The following is a 16,118-nucleotide window of genomic DNA, read 5'->3' as shown; positions in this document are numbered from 1 at the left end:
CCCCCTGGCCCCCGCAAACCGCACTCTGGCCGCATCAAGTATGATGCAGCCACCCTCCTAGCCCTTAACCCCGGACGTACTCCCCAATGCTTCGAAGCTGCCCCAGGACGTACTCATGGGCCCTTCGCATGCCACTCCTGCAAATTCACCAGCGTCAAGACCCTTACCACAACCACTAACCCCAAACACAGGCCCGACCCTAACCACCTGAAGTGCATCCTGCTGAACACCCGCTCGGTCCACAGACACGCCACCAAACTCTGGGATCTACTTGACGTTATATCACCAGACGTCGCCTTCCTCACTGAAACATGGATGAATGCATCATCAACACCCGACATCGCCATAGCCATCCCGGACAATTACAAGATCATCCGTAAAGACCGCCCCGTCCAAACAGGAGGAGGCATCGCCATCGTCCATAAAAACACCGTCAAAATCACGACCAGCTCCGACGCTAATCTTTCCACCGCCGAACACCTCCACTTCCAGGTCCACACTGACCCCAGAACCACACTCAGAGGCACCCTCATCTACAGGCCTCCAGGAACACGTAAACAATTCAGCGAGGACATCACTGACTTCATCAGTCCACATGCCCTCGCCTCCGAGAACTACATCCTACTAGGAGACCTCAACTACCACATGGAAAAGAATAACGACAGCAACACCACCACCCTACTGGATAACCTTGCCAATCTCGGACTCAAACAACTTGTCGACACCCCCACCCACATAGCCGGACATACGCTAGACCCAATCAATCAATCAATCAATCAATCAGTGACACTTATAAAGCGCGCTACATACCCGTAGGGTCTCAAGTCGCTGGGGGGGGGGGGGGGGGGAGCCGCTACTGCTCGAACAGCCAGGTCTGGCCGCATCAAGTATGATGCAGCCACCCTCCTAGCCCTTAACCCCGGACGTACTCCCCAATGCTTCGAAGCTGCCCCAGGACGTACTCATGGGCCCTTCGCATGCCACTCCTGCAAATTCACCAGCGTCAAGACCCTTACCACAACCACTAACCCCAAACACAGGCCCGACCCTAACCACCTGAAGTGCATCCTGCTGAACACCCGCTCGGTCCACAGACACGCCACCAAACTCTGGGATCTACTTGACGTTATATCACCAGACGTCGCCTTCCTCACTGAAACATGGATGAATGCATCATCAACACCCGACATCGCCATAGCCATCCCGGACAATTACAAGATCATCCGTAAAGACCGCCCCGTCCAAACAGGAGGAGGCATCGCCATCGTCCATAAAAACACCGTCAAAATCACGACCAGCTCCGACGCTAATCTTTCCACCGCCGAACACCTCCACTTCCAGGTCCACACTGACCCCAGAACCACACTCAGAGGCACCCTCATCTACAGGCCTCCAGGAACACGTAAACAATTCAGCGAGGACATCACTGACTTCATCAGTCCACATGCCCTCGCCTCCGAGAACTACATCCTACTAGGAGACCTCAACTACCACATGGAAAAGAATAACGACAGCAACACCACCACCCTACTGGATAACCTTGCCAATCTCGGACTCAAACAACTTGTCGACACCCCCACCCACATAGCCGGACATACGCTAGACCCAATCAATCAATCAATCAATCAATCAGTGACACTTATAAAGCGCGCTACATACCCGTAGGGTCTCAAGTCGCTGGGGGGGGGGGGGTGGGGGGAGCCGCTACTGCTCGAACAGCCAGGTCTTCAGCTTCTTCCTGAAGGAGAGGTGGTCTTGGGTCAGGCGCAGGTCGGGAGGGAGGGAGTTCCAGGTCTTGGCGGCCAGGTAGGAGAAGGACCTTCCTCCTGTAGTCGCTCTTCGGATGCGGGGGACGGCGGCGAGGGCGTGGTTGGCTGATCGGAGATGGCGTTTGGAAGCGTAGAAGTTGACTCGGCTGTTGAGGTAGCTCGGGCCTTGGTCGTGTAGGGCTTTGTGTGCGTGGGTGAGGAGGCGGAAGGTGATTCTTTTGTTGACGGGGAGCCAGTGAAGGTCTCTCAGATGTCCGGAGATGTGGCTGGTTCGTGGGATGTCGAGGATGAGTCTGGCTGAGGCGTTCTGGATCCGCTGGAGTCTCTTCTGGAGCTTGGCGGTGGTACCGGCGTAGAGGGCGTTGCCGTAGTCCAGTCGGCTGGTGACGAGGGCCTGGGTGACGGTCTTCTTGGTCTCGGTGGGGATCCACCAGAAGATCTTCCGTAGCATGCGTAGGATGTTGAAGCATGCCGAGGAGACGTTGTTGACTTGCCTGGTCATGGAGAGGGAGGAGTCCAGGATGAAGCCCAGGTTGCGTGCATGGTCTGTCGGTTTGGGTGCGGTGCCCAGGGCGGGAGGCCACCAGGAGTCGTCCCAGGCGGAGGGAGAGGAGCCCAGGATGAGGACCTCCGTCTTGTCCGAGTTCAGTTTCAGGCGGCTGGTCGTCATCCACTCGGCTACCTCTTTCATCCCTTCGTGTAGGTTGGCTCTGGCGGCGGCGGGGTCGTTGGTCAGGGAGAGGATCAGCTGGGTGTCGTCGGCGTAGGAGATTATGCTGAGGTTGTGTTTGCGTACGATGGCCGCGAGGGGGCTCATGTAGACGTTGAAGAGGGTGGGGCTCAGAGATGATCCTTGGGGGACGCCGCAGATGACTTCGGTGGCCTCTGACTTGTACGGTGGTAATCGGACTCTCTGTGTTCTTCCGTCGAGGAAGGAGATGATCCATTCCAGCGCCTTGTCCTGGATTCCGACGTTGCTGAGGCGCCGTACTAGGGTGCGGTGGCAGACCGTGTCGAATGCCGCGGAGAGGTCTAGGAGGATGAGGGCCGCTGTTTCTCCGTTGTCCATCAGGGCTCGGATGTCATCGGTGGCGGCGATGAGGGCGGTCTCGGTGCTGTGGTTGGCTCGGAAGCCGGACTGTGAGGGGTCGAGGGATCCGTTCGTCTCGAGGAAAGCGGCCATCTGCTTGTTGACGGTTTTCTCGATGACTTTGGCTGGAAATGGGAGGAGCGAGATGGGGCGGTAATTCTTGAGGTCGGTGGGGTCCGCTGTTGGTTTCTTGAGTAGAGCGCTGAGTTCGGCGTGTTTCCAGCTCTCAGGGAAGGTGGCGGTGTCGACGGAGGTGTTGATGATGTCCCGCAGGTGGGGTGCGATGACAGCGTCGGCCTTGTTGAAGACGTGGTGAGGGCAGGGGTCGGTCGGTGATCCGGAGTGGATGGAGTTCATTGTGCGGATGGTGTCTTCGGTGCTGATCGGGGTCCAGGCGTGGAGGGTGGTGGTGGGGGGTGGTTGTTCGGTCATGGTGTGCGTTGGTTGGTTGTCGAAGCTGTTGTGTATGTCCGCGATCTTGTTGTGGAAGTATGAAGCGAGGGAGTTGCAGAGGTCTTGCGATGGGGTGATGTCGTTGTTTCCTGCGCTGGGGTTGGAAAGCTCTTTCACGATGTTGAAGAGTTCCTTGCAGTTGTGTGCGTTGTTGTCCAACCGGTCCTTGAATGCTGTTTTCTTGGCGGCGCGGATCAGCTGGTGGTGTTTCCGGGTGGCAAGTTTGAAGGAGGTCCTGTTGTCCGGTGTCGGTTCCCTTCTCCAGACTTTCTCGAGGGCTCGGCAGTTCTTCTTGGAGCTCTTGAGTTCGTCGGTGAACCATGGGGCTTTCTTGCTGCCGGGTCTGCTGGGCGGGGTCCTCAGTGGGGCGAGTTCGTCCGCGCAGTTGCTGATCCACTTCGTGAGGTTGTCGGCGGCCTGGCTGGGGTTCGCTGAGCTGGCAGGAGGGTGCTGGCTCAGGGAGGTGGCGAGCTGGTCTGCTGTGATCTTGTTCCAGCTTCTGCGGGCGGCGTGTTGCTGGTGGTGGTGGGTCGTTGTTTTCTTGAAGGTGAAGTGGACGCAGCTGTGGTCCGTCCATTGAAGCTCTGTGGCGTGGCTGAAGTCGATGTCCTTGCTGGATGAGAAGACAGCGTTGAGTGTGTGTCCGGCGAGGTGTGTGGGGGTGGACACCAGTTGCTTGAGTCCCAGGTTGGCGAGGTTGTCGAGCAGGGTGCTGGTGTTGCGGTCGTTGTTGTTCTCCAGATGGAAGTTGAGGTCTCCCAGGAGGATGTAGTCAGCGGAGGGGAGGGCATGTGGGCTGACGAGGTCGGCGATGTCCTCGCTGAATTGTGTGCGTCGTCCAGGGGGTCGGTAGATCAGGGTGCCTCTGAGGGTGGTGTTCGGGTTGGTGTGGATCTGGAAATGCAGGTGTTCGGCGGTGGTCAGGGAGTTGTCGGTGCTGGTCGTGAGACGGATGGTGCTCCTGTGGATGATGGCGATGCCTCCTCCCATCTGGTTGGCGTTTCGGTCCCTCCGGACGATCTTGTAGCCCTCTGGGATGGCGATGGCGATGTCGGGAGCTGAAGAGGCGTTCATCCAGGTCTCCGTGAGGAAGGCAACGTCTGGAGCTGTGGTGTCGAGGAGGTTCCAGAGTTCGATGGCATGTCTGTGGACGGAGCGGGTGTTGAGCAGGATGCACTTGAGGTGGGTGCTGCTGGTGTTCGGCTTGGTGGGTGCTGGTGCGAGGCAGGTCCGGATGCAGGTGAACTTGCAGGCGTGGCAGCTGAAGGGTCCGTGGGAGTGACGTGGTGTGGCTTGGTGGCACTCTGGACGTCGGCCGGTGTTGAGTGCGTTGAGGGTGGCGGCTGAGTACGTCCTGCGGGTCGGTCGGGGTCCTCGTGGGCCAGGGGTCCTGGCACTGGGCGCGGTCCAGGCGCGGACGGGCGTAGACGGGCTTACCTTTGGCGCGCCTTCGGCGCACAATCGGCGCGCCCGCTGCGCGTGACCGCTGCGCGTTCGCACGGTCGCCATTTAAGGCGAAGTGCGCGGGTGAAGACCCAATCTTCACTTCCAGCAAACACATCTCCTTCGATCGCACCACAGCTCTCCATTGGACGGACCACAGTTGTGTTCACTTCAGCTACAAAACCACCTCGACCCACAACCTCCCACAACCTATTCCCCGAAGAAAATGGAACAAAATCACCACCGACCAACTCCTCACATCGCTCAACCAAAACCCACCCGCCCTCCCATCTGACCCTAACCAAGCTGCCATCAAATTCAAACAATGGATCACTCACAGCGCTGACGAATTAGCACCCTTGAAAAACCATCACACCAAACAAGACAGCAAAAAGGCCCCCTGGTTCAACGAAGACCTTAAAAAATCCAAGAAACTTTGCCGTACTCTCGAGAAAACATGGAGAAAAAACCCAACCACCGACAACATGACCACCTTCAAGGCAGCCACCCGCAAACACCACCAGCTGATTCGATCCACCAAGAAATCAGCTTTCAAGAATCGACTCGACAACAATGCCCATAACAGCAAGGAACTATTCAATATCGTCAAAGAATTTACCAACCCCACCGCAGCCTCAAACGACATCACCCCCTCCCAAGACCTCTGCGATTCGTTATCCTCCTTCTTCTACAACAAAATTTCCGACATACATAACAGCTTCGAAAACAATACCAACGAACAATCCTACCCACCCCCCTCAGGACCTATACCGCCCTCCAACAATCTCAACGCCTGGAACCCAATCACCACCGAAGACACCATCCGCCTTATGAATTCCATCCACTCTGGCTCACCAACCGACCCATGTCCTCACCACATCTTCAACAAAGCAGACTCCATCATCGCACCCCACCTCCGTAATGTTATCAATTGTTCCTTCAACTCGGCTACCTTCCCAGAAAGTTGGAAACATGCCGAAGTCAGCGCCCTCCTGAAGAAACCCACAGCAGACCCCTCTGAACTCAAAAACTACCGCCCAATATCCCTCCTCCCTTTACCGGCTAAAGTCATCGAGAAAGCCGTCAATAGCCAACTCGCCGCCTTCCTTGAAGCCAACAACTCCCTCGATCCCTCACAGAACGGCTTTCGAGCCAAACACAGCACCGAAACCGCCCTCATCGCAGCCACAGACGACATCCGAACACTACTGGACAACGGAGAAACAGTGGCCCTCATCCTACTCGACCTCTCCGCCGCCTTCGACACAGTCTGTCATAGCACCCTCATACAACGCCTCAACAATATCGGAATACAAGGAAAAGGGTTGGACTGGATCGTCTCCTTCCTCGCCGGAAGAACCCAGAGAGTACGACTTCCCCCATTCAAATCAGAGGCTACCGAAGTCATTTGCGGTGTACCACAAGGATCATCACTCAGTCCCACCCTCTTCAACGTTTACATGAGTCCACTCGCATCCATCGCGCGTCAACACAACCTTAACATCATCTCCTACGCTGACGACACCCAGCTGATCCTTTCCCTCACCAAAGACCCTAACTCCGCCAAAAACCAATCTTCACGAAGGTATGAAAGAAGTTGCCGAATGGATGAAAACCAGCCGCCTAAAACTTAACTCAGACAAAACGGAGGTGCTCATCCTAGGATCATCCCCCTCTGCCTGGGACGACTCATGGTGGCCTTCGGCTCTGGGCACAGCACCCACACCCAAAGATCACGCACGCAACCTGGGCTTCATCCTAGATTCCTCACTCTCGATGACCAGACAAGTCAACGCCGTCTCGTCCTCCTGCTTCAATGTACTTCGTATGCTCAAAAAAATCTTCCGTTGGATCCCCTCTGAGACAAGAAAAACTGTCACCCACGCACTAGTCAAGAGTCGACTGGACTACGGAAACACCCTCTACGCCGGAATTACAGCCAAATTACTGAAAAAACTCCAATGTATCCAAAACGCATCAGCGAGACTCATTTTGGACATCCCTCGCCAAAATCACATTACCGGCTACCTGAAAGACCTCCACTGGCTCCCCGTCAACAAGAGAATAACATTCCGTCTCCTCACCCACGCACACAAGGCCCTCTACAAGCTAGGGCCCGAATGCCTCAACACTCGACTATCCTTCTACACACCCACCCGCCAATTAAGATCCTCCGATCAAGGCCTCGCCGCAATTCCGCGCATCCAAAGATCCACCATGGGAGGTAGATCCTTCTCCTACTTGGCTGCCAAGACCTGGAACTCACTCCCCACCCACCTCCGCCTTACACAGAACCACATCTCCTTCAGAAAATAACTTAAAACCTGGCTTTTCGATAAATAATGAACCCCATCCCCAAGCGCCTTGAGACCCTCTGGGTGAGTAGTGCGCTATATAAATTCCTGAACTTGAACTTGAGTCTTGTTCTTCTTGAGTGGTGTAGAGCGCATTTAAACCAGAAAATATGTTCCTGGTAGGTAAGGAGAATTTCAATTGCCTGAAACGAAATGTAAACTGCTGGGACTTCTTATTGTATTTAATAATGAAAAGGTTTTGCTGTTGGATTTGCTGCTGGGAATGTAACCCATGAATAGAACACCTCTTTGGAAATCTTCGTGTGCCTGTATCACAAATATTACTTTACCTCCTCTGGCTGGTAAACCATTTTTGAGGAGTTTAATTGTGAGTGTTTGTCCAATACCAGCTGCAATATCTATTGCGTTTGCATCTTGGGTGGGGTGGGGGCACAGATGGCAGGGGCGAAAGGAACGCCTGAGAAGGCAATAGAAAAACAAAATACAAAATGATAAATTACAAAATGAAAACACAGCAATAAAGCACAGGGTGAAAAACACAGCAGAAGAGCACAGGGGGAAACAGTCACCGGATACCGGGGGCGAGCCCTCAGCCGCGGCGGTGCAGAGGGCAGAGACTCGGTCAGATACGAGGAGCCGTGCGGTGTGGGGGGTGACCTGGGGTCACCCCCCAGTAAAAGGCTCCTTTACTGATTTATTGGTGGTTTCAAGAAAAAATAAACCCTATGAAGGAATGCTGTAGCATTATTTTCTAACATTTTATGAGTGACTTACTTCTACTGCACCTCCGTGCATTGCATGGTGGTTGGGTCTAAGAACAGAGGTAGTTTGTGTCTTTGTGACCTCTTGCGCCTTGTAGAGATGGCATGATGTTAAGGAGGAGTACTTTGCGTCTTTGGGCACGTATGAGGTCACTTCCGGAGATTTGTCTGCTGGAATATGTTGAAGATGCAACTTCACTTCCAGACACAGGTTCCTAGCTGAAGTTGCTCCTATGGTTAGGGTCTTACTTGGTGCAAACCACTTTTGGAGTTTGATCGAAGGTATCCCATCTTACTAGTCAGGTTGTATCAATGTTAATGAACCTATGCCTTAAAAGTCTAATGTTACACCACAGAGTCAAACTTGTGCCAATATTGATCAAATCTTCAAGGAAGATTTGAGTACTCTAATCAGTGGGTTTTCAGCCTAAAAGTGTGCAATATGTTGTAAAATCATAGTTCTATTGCAGCCTTGTTTAAATGACATGTTCTTGTTATTTCAGGTGTTACTTTATGGGATAAGAAGACCATAGAAAAAGATGTGTGTGTCATCCAGCAACCAAAAACACATTTTCAAATCCTTGCCAAAGACCGCATTGAAGACAAAGCCTCTGCCCTCAATATCTCTGCCTCCCTTAAAGCAAGTTTCCTGGGGGGGATGGTTGAGGTGGAAGGAGCAGCAAAATATTTAACGAAGACAAAGACTTCCAAGAAACAGGCGAGAGTGACCCTACAATATTCAACCACAACCAGGTTTGAACAACTGACCATGACACATTTAGGACGAGACAATATCTCTTATCCAGAAATATTTGACCACAATATGGCAACCCATGTGGTCACTGCTGTGCTTTACGGGGTGCAGGCGTTTTTTGTGTTCGATCGAGAAGTGTCCTCGTCTGAGGAAATAAAGAACATTCATGGGGAATTAAAGCTTGCCGTTAGCATAATACCAAAGGTTGAAATTGGGGGAAAAGGAGCCCTTACCATATCACAGGATGACAAGCATACATTTGAAAAGTTCAGCTGCACGTTTTATGGGGATTTTGCTTTAACAAACAACCCTTCGACTTATGAAGAGGCCATTAATATCTATAAAAGCCTCCCATCACTCCTAGGTGCAAATGGCGAGCATGCAATACCTTCAATGGTCTGGCTGTATCCACTGAGCAAGCTGGACTCCAGGGCATCTCAGCTCGTGCGCAGCATCAGTTCTCAGCTGATTGAAGATGCTCAAGCTGCCATGGAGGAGCTACATGAGTTGGACATGGAGTGCAATGACATGCTCACCCAGCCGGCCGCGGTACACTTCCCTGACATCAGGAACAGAATCGAAAAATTCAAGAAGCTGTGCAGACAGTATAGAATGGCCTTCCAAGCAGAGCTCGCTAGAATCCTACCGGCTGTTCGAGGAGGCGGAGAAGAGGAATGTGCACTGGTGGACATTTTAACTGCAAAAGAAAAATCACCATTTAGTACCACACAACTTTCCGAATTTCTGAAATCGAAACAGAATGAGGTAAACTTCGTTAGTGGATATATGGACTTGTTAACAGAGTCAAAAGCAGTGAAAGTTGTACCTTCTAAGTTGAGAATGAACCAAGTGTTACGTGACCTCAGAGTGGAGCTTGTGATCTCACTCATGTTCACTTCACTAGGAGAAGAGGAACCGTTTCTATCAGAATTAAATTACTGTCTTGCAACAAAACTGTTGAAGGGACCCACCCGCCCAACCTCTGGAGAGTGGTTTAACGATATCAATGTGAACCAAAGATCTAGAGACCGCGTGAACGAGTTCATGGAGTTTACCAGGCTCAATGCCTCAGACAAGAAGATCCAGTTTGTTGTGTCCTCAGTTTCTGATTCCAGTAATCCAGGAATTTCGATTTACTTGTATGAACATGGGGTTCTAAAAGACAAAGCCTTTCACCCCCCACGCCCTGACACCCCTAAGATAAGTCAAATTTCTCATGACGGTGTGCTGGTCACCTGTGCAGCGCTGCCTGGTGGAACAGATCCAATATTGAACTATCGTGTTGAGTACAGGACCAGGAGTGAAGATGTCTGGAGCAGCGTTGAAGGAGACAACACCAGTGATAGGGTCACAGTGACGGGTCTGGGTCCTAACTGCCTGTACCAGTTCAGACAATTAGCAGTGTGTACTCGATGGGTCACCTTACCAAGTCAACCCACCCACAGGATCAAGACCCTTCCATGCAGCCCACCTGAGAAGGTGACAGGCCTGCAGGCTGGACCCGGAGGCATCACCCTCACCTGGAGGGAGCCTGGCACCATTGGTGCTGGCACCAAAATAAGTGCCTACAAGGTGGAATTCACAGAGGAATCTACAGATACAAAGACATGGAAGGAGCAACTAACTGCACAGAAGGTCGAGACCTGCACTATCGAGGGAGTGAACCCCGAATCATCCTACAGATTCCGAGTTTCCTCAATCTGTGGCAACGCTGGAAGCAGCGCCGCGAGTGAGGAGTATGTCTTGAAAAGAGATGGGGGTAAGTAACTGTTCTACACATGACTCACTTCACATACCTCAGATGCACAATGTGCACTGTTCACACAATCAGGCACGTTGCCCTATACAGAGATTCTTTAGCACAGTGTACCTGCAATTTAAACACAAGCAAACACATTGCCTCAGCACAGTTTTCTCTGATGAAACGTCAAAGACAGAACCAGTAATAATGAATTCACTGGCTTTCCAATTTGATGTATTTTTTTCACTTACTAGCACACATTCACAAATAGAGAATAAAGAGAAGGAAGAGGCTATTTACCGAGCTACCGGGTAAATAGGGAATGTATGCTGCTATTTAGATGGCTGCTGGATAAATAGCCAAGATTATGCACTATTTGACCGGCTGCTCTATACATAGGTAGTAGGTTTCATTATTCACCTGCCTGCTGACTAAATACTGGAGATTATGTAGTATTTGACTGGAGGCTGTGCAAACAGCAAAGAAAGTTCAACATTCACCCGGCCGCCAACTAGACAGCAGAGATCATGTAGTATTTCGCTGGCTGCCAATAAGCTTCACTATTCACCCAGCCACTGACTAGATAGCAAAGATAATGTACTCATACAAAGAAGGTTTAATATATACCAGGATACTGACAAAATAGCAGAGATTAAAGTACCATTTATTGAAGAAACCTAACTATATGTTGTCACCAACTAAACAGCAGGCATTCTGAACTAGCAAGCCAGTTGCCAGATACAAGCGACAGGTTTCTCTGTATGTTAGGTGCACTTGGTGACTACAGTAGGAGTACGTGGGGGGAAGAAAGATGTGGTGGAATTGTTAGGCGACTGCCACAGGAATGGTCCTTAGCATGCTAATGCATGATGCATATAACTGATAGCTGTGAGTTCTTTGTTCCTGTTTGAGTCTCTGTTCTTCCTTTGTAGGCGTCTGTCAGCCTCTGCCGTCACCAGCCTTTGGTCCTCCTTTAAGGTCTTTTCAATGTCCTAATCTCTCTGACAGTCTTTTGTTTGGTTTCACCTACACTCCTATACAATCTGTGCCCTCTGATTTCCTCAGCCTGTGTTCACTGTGATGTGTATGGTTTTGGAATTCTCTTGGCTTCTTCCATCTCACTGTCCAGGGCAGTCTCTGCATATAATGTTGTCATTCACAAGCACAAACCACCTCTTACTCCCTTTTGGTGTCTTGATCGTTCCACATTGTACCTGCTCTCCAACCTCATACTTGGACTCCAGTCTGTGTCCAGAGGTGGTGGGTGATGCAGGATATGACTAACTCTCTAAGTCAATTGATGGTCAAATAGCTGATTCAGCCGTTCAATTTACCCAGATAGTTCAATTAACCTTAGCAGTGACGCCGGTTATGTAAACCAAACATTAGGTAGCAACAATTTAGCTGGCCACTTGCAAAACAGCACATTTTCTGTGCAATTTGATTGCCCGCTGGCTAAGTAGCAGAAATGATTCACTCTTTGGCTGGCAGCCTTGAAAATAGTGGGAAAACCTTGCTATTTCCCCAACCGCTTCCTCATTAATAGAGATTTGTACTGTTCAGCCTGCAAGCGTGCCACTTTTTAACCGGCTGCTGGCTAAATAGTATACATTAAGCACTCTCTAGCCAGCAGCCATGCAAATAACCAGGAACATTCACTGTTTACCTGCCCACTCACTAATTAGCAGAATGTATGTACTATTTGACCAGCAGTCAAACAAACAACAAAGACATTCACTCATTACCTGGCTGCTGTCAAAACACCAGATGTTATTTGTGATTTGGCCATTAGACAGGCAAATATCAAACACATCTAATTATTTTCCTGACTGCTGGTTAAATAACAGATAGTAAACAGTATTTCACCAGTAGGGTGGCAAGTAGAAAAAAAACAAAAGTATTCACTGGGTGGCTTGATAAATTGCAGATAATAAGCACAACTTGGCCAAAAGCTTTGCAAATAGCAGACGAACTTCATTATTTACCAAGGTTGTGTCCAAAGAGCATAGATTTTGTGTTACTATGCCTTATGCAGATTTAAATGCTTACCACGAGGAAGAACTGCAAAAAAGGAGTGAATATAATTGATAACCATCTCGTTATGAAAGTTAAGGTCCTGAAGTATCTTTATTTTATTTGCAAAAGGATGTCATATATTCGCCACAAATATTTTGAGACTGAAATAGTATTGTATAAACCAACTTATGTAGTGTTCAGTTTGTTCACAGAATACTGAATCACCCAGAGCTGTCGAACGACCTACCTTATTATCTTCATTAGGCAGGTGCCAATTTGCAACCATCTGATTTGCCTGTAATCTCATGGATGGTGGCCTGCAAGGGACAGAACACACTATCTCAATGACTCCTTCATTAAAGGAGCCAGTGCTGCACTGAGAGAAAAAAATCTTCAGTGTTGGAAATCTTCAACCCCATGAGGTTGCCAATATGATTCCAAAAGTGAAAAGGCTCCTTAGGGCACTGCTTCCCCTTTGGAAACTAGTTACTACCCTAAACCCGAGGGTTCTTAGCTCATCAATGGTTTGTGAAATAAATTGGAATCATAAGCTATCAGTAAAATATTTTCAGACTTGGAAAGAGGATAAAACTTGGAAAGAGAATGGGGGAACTCCTTTACATGATTTCTCCTTTTTGAAATTGAGAAACCATAAAAAAAAGTTATTTTGTTAGTGAAAAGAATTTTCCAACCCATAAAAGGGATTTTTACTTAAGAACATTTGCATCACAGACCCTGCCATTTCATGAAATCATATCCTACGCCGATGACATGCAACTCATCTTCTCCCTCTTAGAAGACTCCACCAACACCACAAACAACTTCCAGAACTGCATGACAAGAGTTGCCATTTAGATGATGGACAACTGCCTGAAGCTCACCACAGACAAAGTAGAGGGTCTGATTTTCGGCAAAAATAGCTCCCCCTGGAATGCCTTTGGTGGGCCATGGAACTCAGGCCATCACCAACCCTGACTGACCACCCCAGAAATACAGGCATCACCCTGGACAGCAAACTCACCAGAGCGTTTGTGATGTGTATTCAAAGATATTTGTTGCTAGGATCTGAAATGTGCTTTTAGATCTGCTTTTATACTTGTCTTATCTTCCCTGTATTTTTTCTCCTAAGTTGGCATCTTTATAGCTCTTCTGTTCTCTGCAGCTTTTTGTTTAACATCAGTAAATGGTGCAGTCTCTTTGGGGTCAGCTGCTGCTGAGCAGAGCTGGTTGGTGGGCAAGAGGGGGAGTGGCTACATAACCAGGTTGGAGCAGACGTGCAGCGGGCGTGCCAAAGGCTCGCCTAATGCAAGCCCATTTGATGTACTCGGCAGAGGAGTTGAAGCAGCTTAGAGTGGAGGCAACGGCACATTTGTTATCTAGTGGGGTGGTGGGGAGGTTAAGAGCAGATAAAACTTCCGGTGGTGAGGTTGGTCCGTTCTATCCCAGGAAAGAGAAACCGAGAGGTGGACTGGTCCATCATGATCGGGGCTTGGTGATGGGAAACAGGGCCAGGGAAGCTGGACTCTACCATTAAGAATGTTGGTTCAGGGAAAGGGTTAAGTACGCTGTTGTTGAATAGTCGTTCCCTCCACAAACATGGCTTGTAATTTTTTTCCCTGCTGCAGGAGGAGGAGATAGATGATATTGTAGCATCCCTGAAACTGAATTACCACATCCTTGTGCAAAGTCGGCAGGGTGGGAAAAGAGGTGGAGGGGAGGCATTGAGAAACATCTAGTTCAGAGACAGTGGCCGACAAAAGTATAGATGGGGGTAAAAGTCGATCTGAAGGCTAGTTGTGGTGTTATTGTGATAGTTTATCGCCCACTTGGGCAACCCCCCCTTTCTAACCAGCTAATTCTTGAGTTAGAGTGATGTGTGCTCCGGATATAATCAGATAGTAGTGGTGGGGGGGGAATTCATCTTTGGTGGGATGTTATCCCAAGGGACCCCCCCAGTCACCATAGCTAGGTTTGGAGTAGGGATGGAAATGTTAGGTTTAGAACAACTTGTTAAGCCTCAGACCCATGACAAAGGCCATGCAGCAGTTGGCCAGCTTAATAGAGATGGAGCAATGCGGCTGGTCATATCATTATCAAATTAGGTGTACAATCCCCTTGCAACCTCAGCTTGTTTGTTGTCTGTCAGTGTGGTGTACAGTGCGTAATTGGTCAATAATAGATAAAACCCATTTAGAGGAGGCCTTGAGGGATGAAATAAACCCACCTAGAAGAGCTGAGGATATGGCCAAGAAGGAGTGCAGTTTTTAAGTAGGATCTAGGATGCCATAGACAGGGTGGCTCCAGCCCGTAGGGAAAGAGTAAGAGATTGAGTTGTGTGCCCCCGGTACACCCCCGCGCTTCGAGAGGGGAAGCAGGAGCTGCACCAGTGTGAAAGGAAATGTTGTAAGCATTATGAGCCGGAGGCTCGGAGGAAGTATTAAGGAGGGTTGGATGCCCATAAAAGAGCTATTGTGGCTACTAAAGCAGCCAGCCAGTAATCCACAAAAGGGGGTCTTTAAGGTGCTTAAAGAGTTAAGCCGAACTAAAGATCAGGCCTAGTGATAGATCCTGAGGACTGTAATAGGATGCAGGACTTTTTTATGACTAAGAATAGAGATATCTTGAATAAAGTAAGGAACACCCTGTTATGTCCTTGCCCATTGATAGGGGCTAATGTGCCTCTCTATCAGGGTGAGAAATTATCGGCACTCCCATTGTTGGATCTAGAGACCTTGGCTTTGCCCCTGGCAGCTGTTAAATCAAGTTAGCTAAACCATGTATGCCTCAACAGCGCAACAACAAATGCCTCTTAACCACGCACTCCTTTACCACGCACTCCTTTACCACGCACTCCTTTACCACGCACGCCTTTACAATAATTTTTGCGGTAAAGGCATAATTTCTAAAGGGACATGTGTGATCAATTAAAATCTAGAGAATGCCAGCTATTTGCCCATCTAACCAGCCCCACTCATAACCACATGGAACACCCTCTAATGTCAGCCCAAAAACGTGCAACACCGCTCCGTCCCGTAGGCCCTAATACAGTCGTTTTACCATTTCCAAATTAATCCCAAAACCACCTGCCCTGTGCATCAATTTTTGCCCCAAAAAATTTACACGCACAGTAGACATCCCCATCCATCAGTGACAGAAGTAGATTTCACATGGAGCAACTGGAACCACTCCAAACGCATTTCCAGTCAACCTCCAAAACTGGCCCATTGGATAACATTAGACACCTGCACATCAGAAACAATTGTTTTTCTACCAGTTTTACTTGTTTGATCCTTTGCAAACGTGTCCCTGATTACCTCACAAAGGCCCATCCTGATATTATCATGGGAATGGATACATCTTTTCACACAAAGACCGCACAACTAAACCTATTCAAAAACAAGCAGCATTCAGCCAAAACAACTCGAAACACACCAAATGGCAGCCATACCATGCCAACTCCTATATGCACAAAACTAAAATTGGTCCTGAGCCCTAAACTCTGGGAACCCTAGCCCACTCCAAACGTAAGCCCTAAAAACTACCCCAATCCCTCCACCTTGAGCCCTAATACCAAACCCTCTTAAAAACTACCCAAACCCAGCCCCCTTACCTGTCAATGTTGAACTTTCTGTTGCAACACTTTCTGCTCCCCTCCTCACCCATCCAGACATCTAGACCATGCACTGCCTTAAACATGCATATCCGTGGCTTAGGCATATGCGTGATTAAGACCTATGTGTGGTTAAGGCAAGCCTGGTTCTGCTTGGGAGGAGACG

At 49.5% G+C, this 16,118-nt stretch overlaps 1 protein-coding gene across 1 annotated transcript in view; it reads left to right on the top strand.

The window, feature by feature from the left end:
• LOC147669039 (verrucotoxin subunit beta-like) overlaps nucleotides 1-16,118 on the top strand; it is a 127,850-nt gene that overhangs the window by 61,927 nt on the left and 49,805 nt on the right. Inside the window, exon 3 of the mRNA XM_086948267.1 lies at nucleotides 8,335-10,344. Within this exon, the coding sequence (XP_086804393.1) occupies nucleotides 8,335-10,344 (2,010 nt within the window). The remainder of the gene's footprint in view (nucleotides 1-8,334; nucleotides 10,345-16,118) is intronic.

The sequence above is a fragment of the Lissotriton vulgaris genome, unplaced genomic scaffold (assembly GCF_964263255.1).
Source record: "Lissotriton vulgaris unplaced genomic scaffold, aLisVul1.2 SCAFFOLD_1895, whole genome shotgun sequence".
Taxonomy (NCBI): domain Eukaryota; kingdom Metazoa; phylum Chordata; class Amphibia; order Caudata; family Salamandridae; genus Lissotriton; species Lissotriton vulgaris.
Note: the sequence above shows the minus strand (reverse complement) of the source record. Positions and strands in the feature narration are given on the sequence as shown.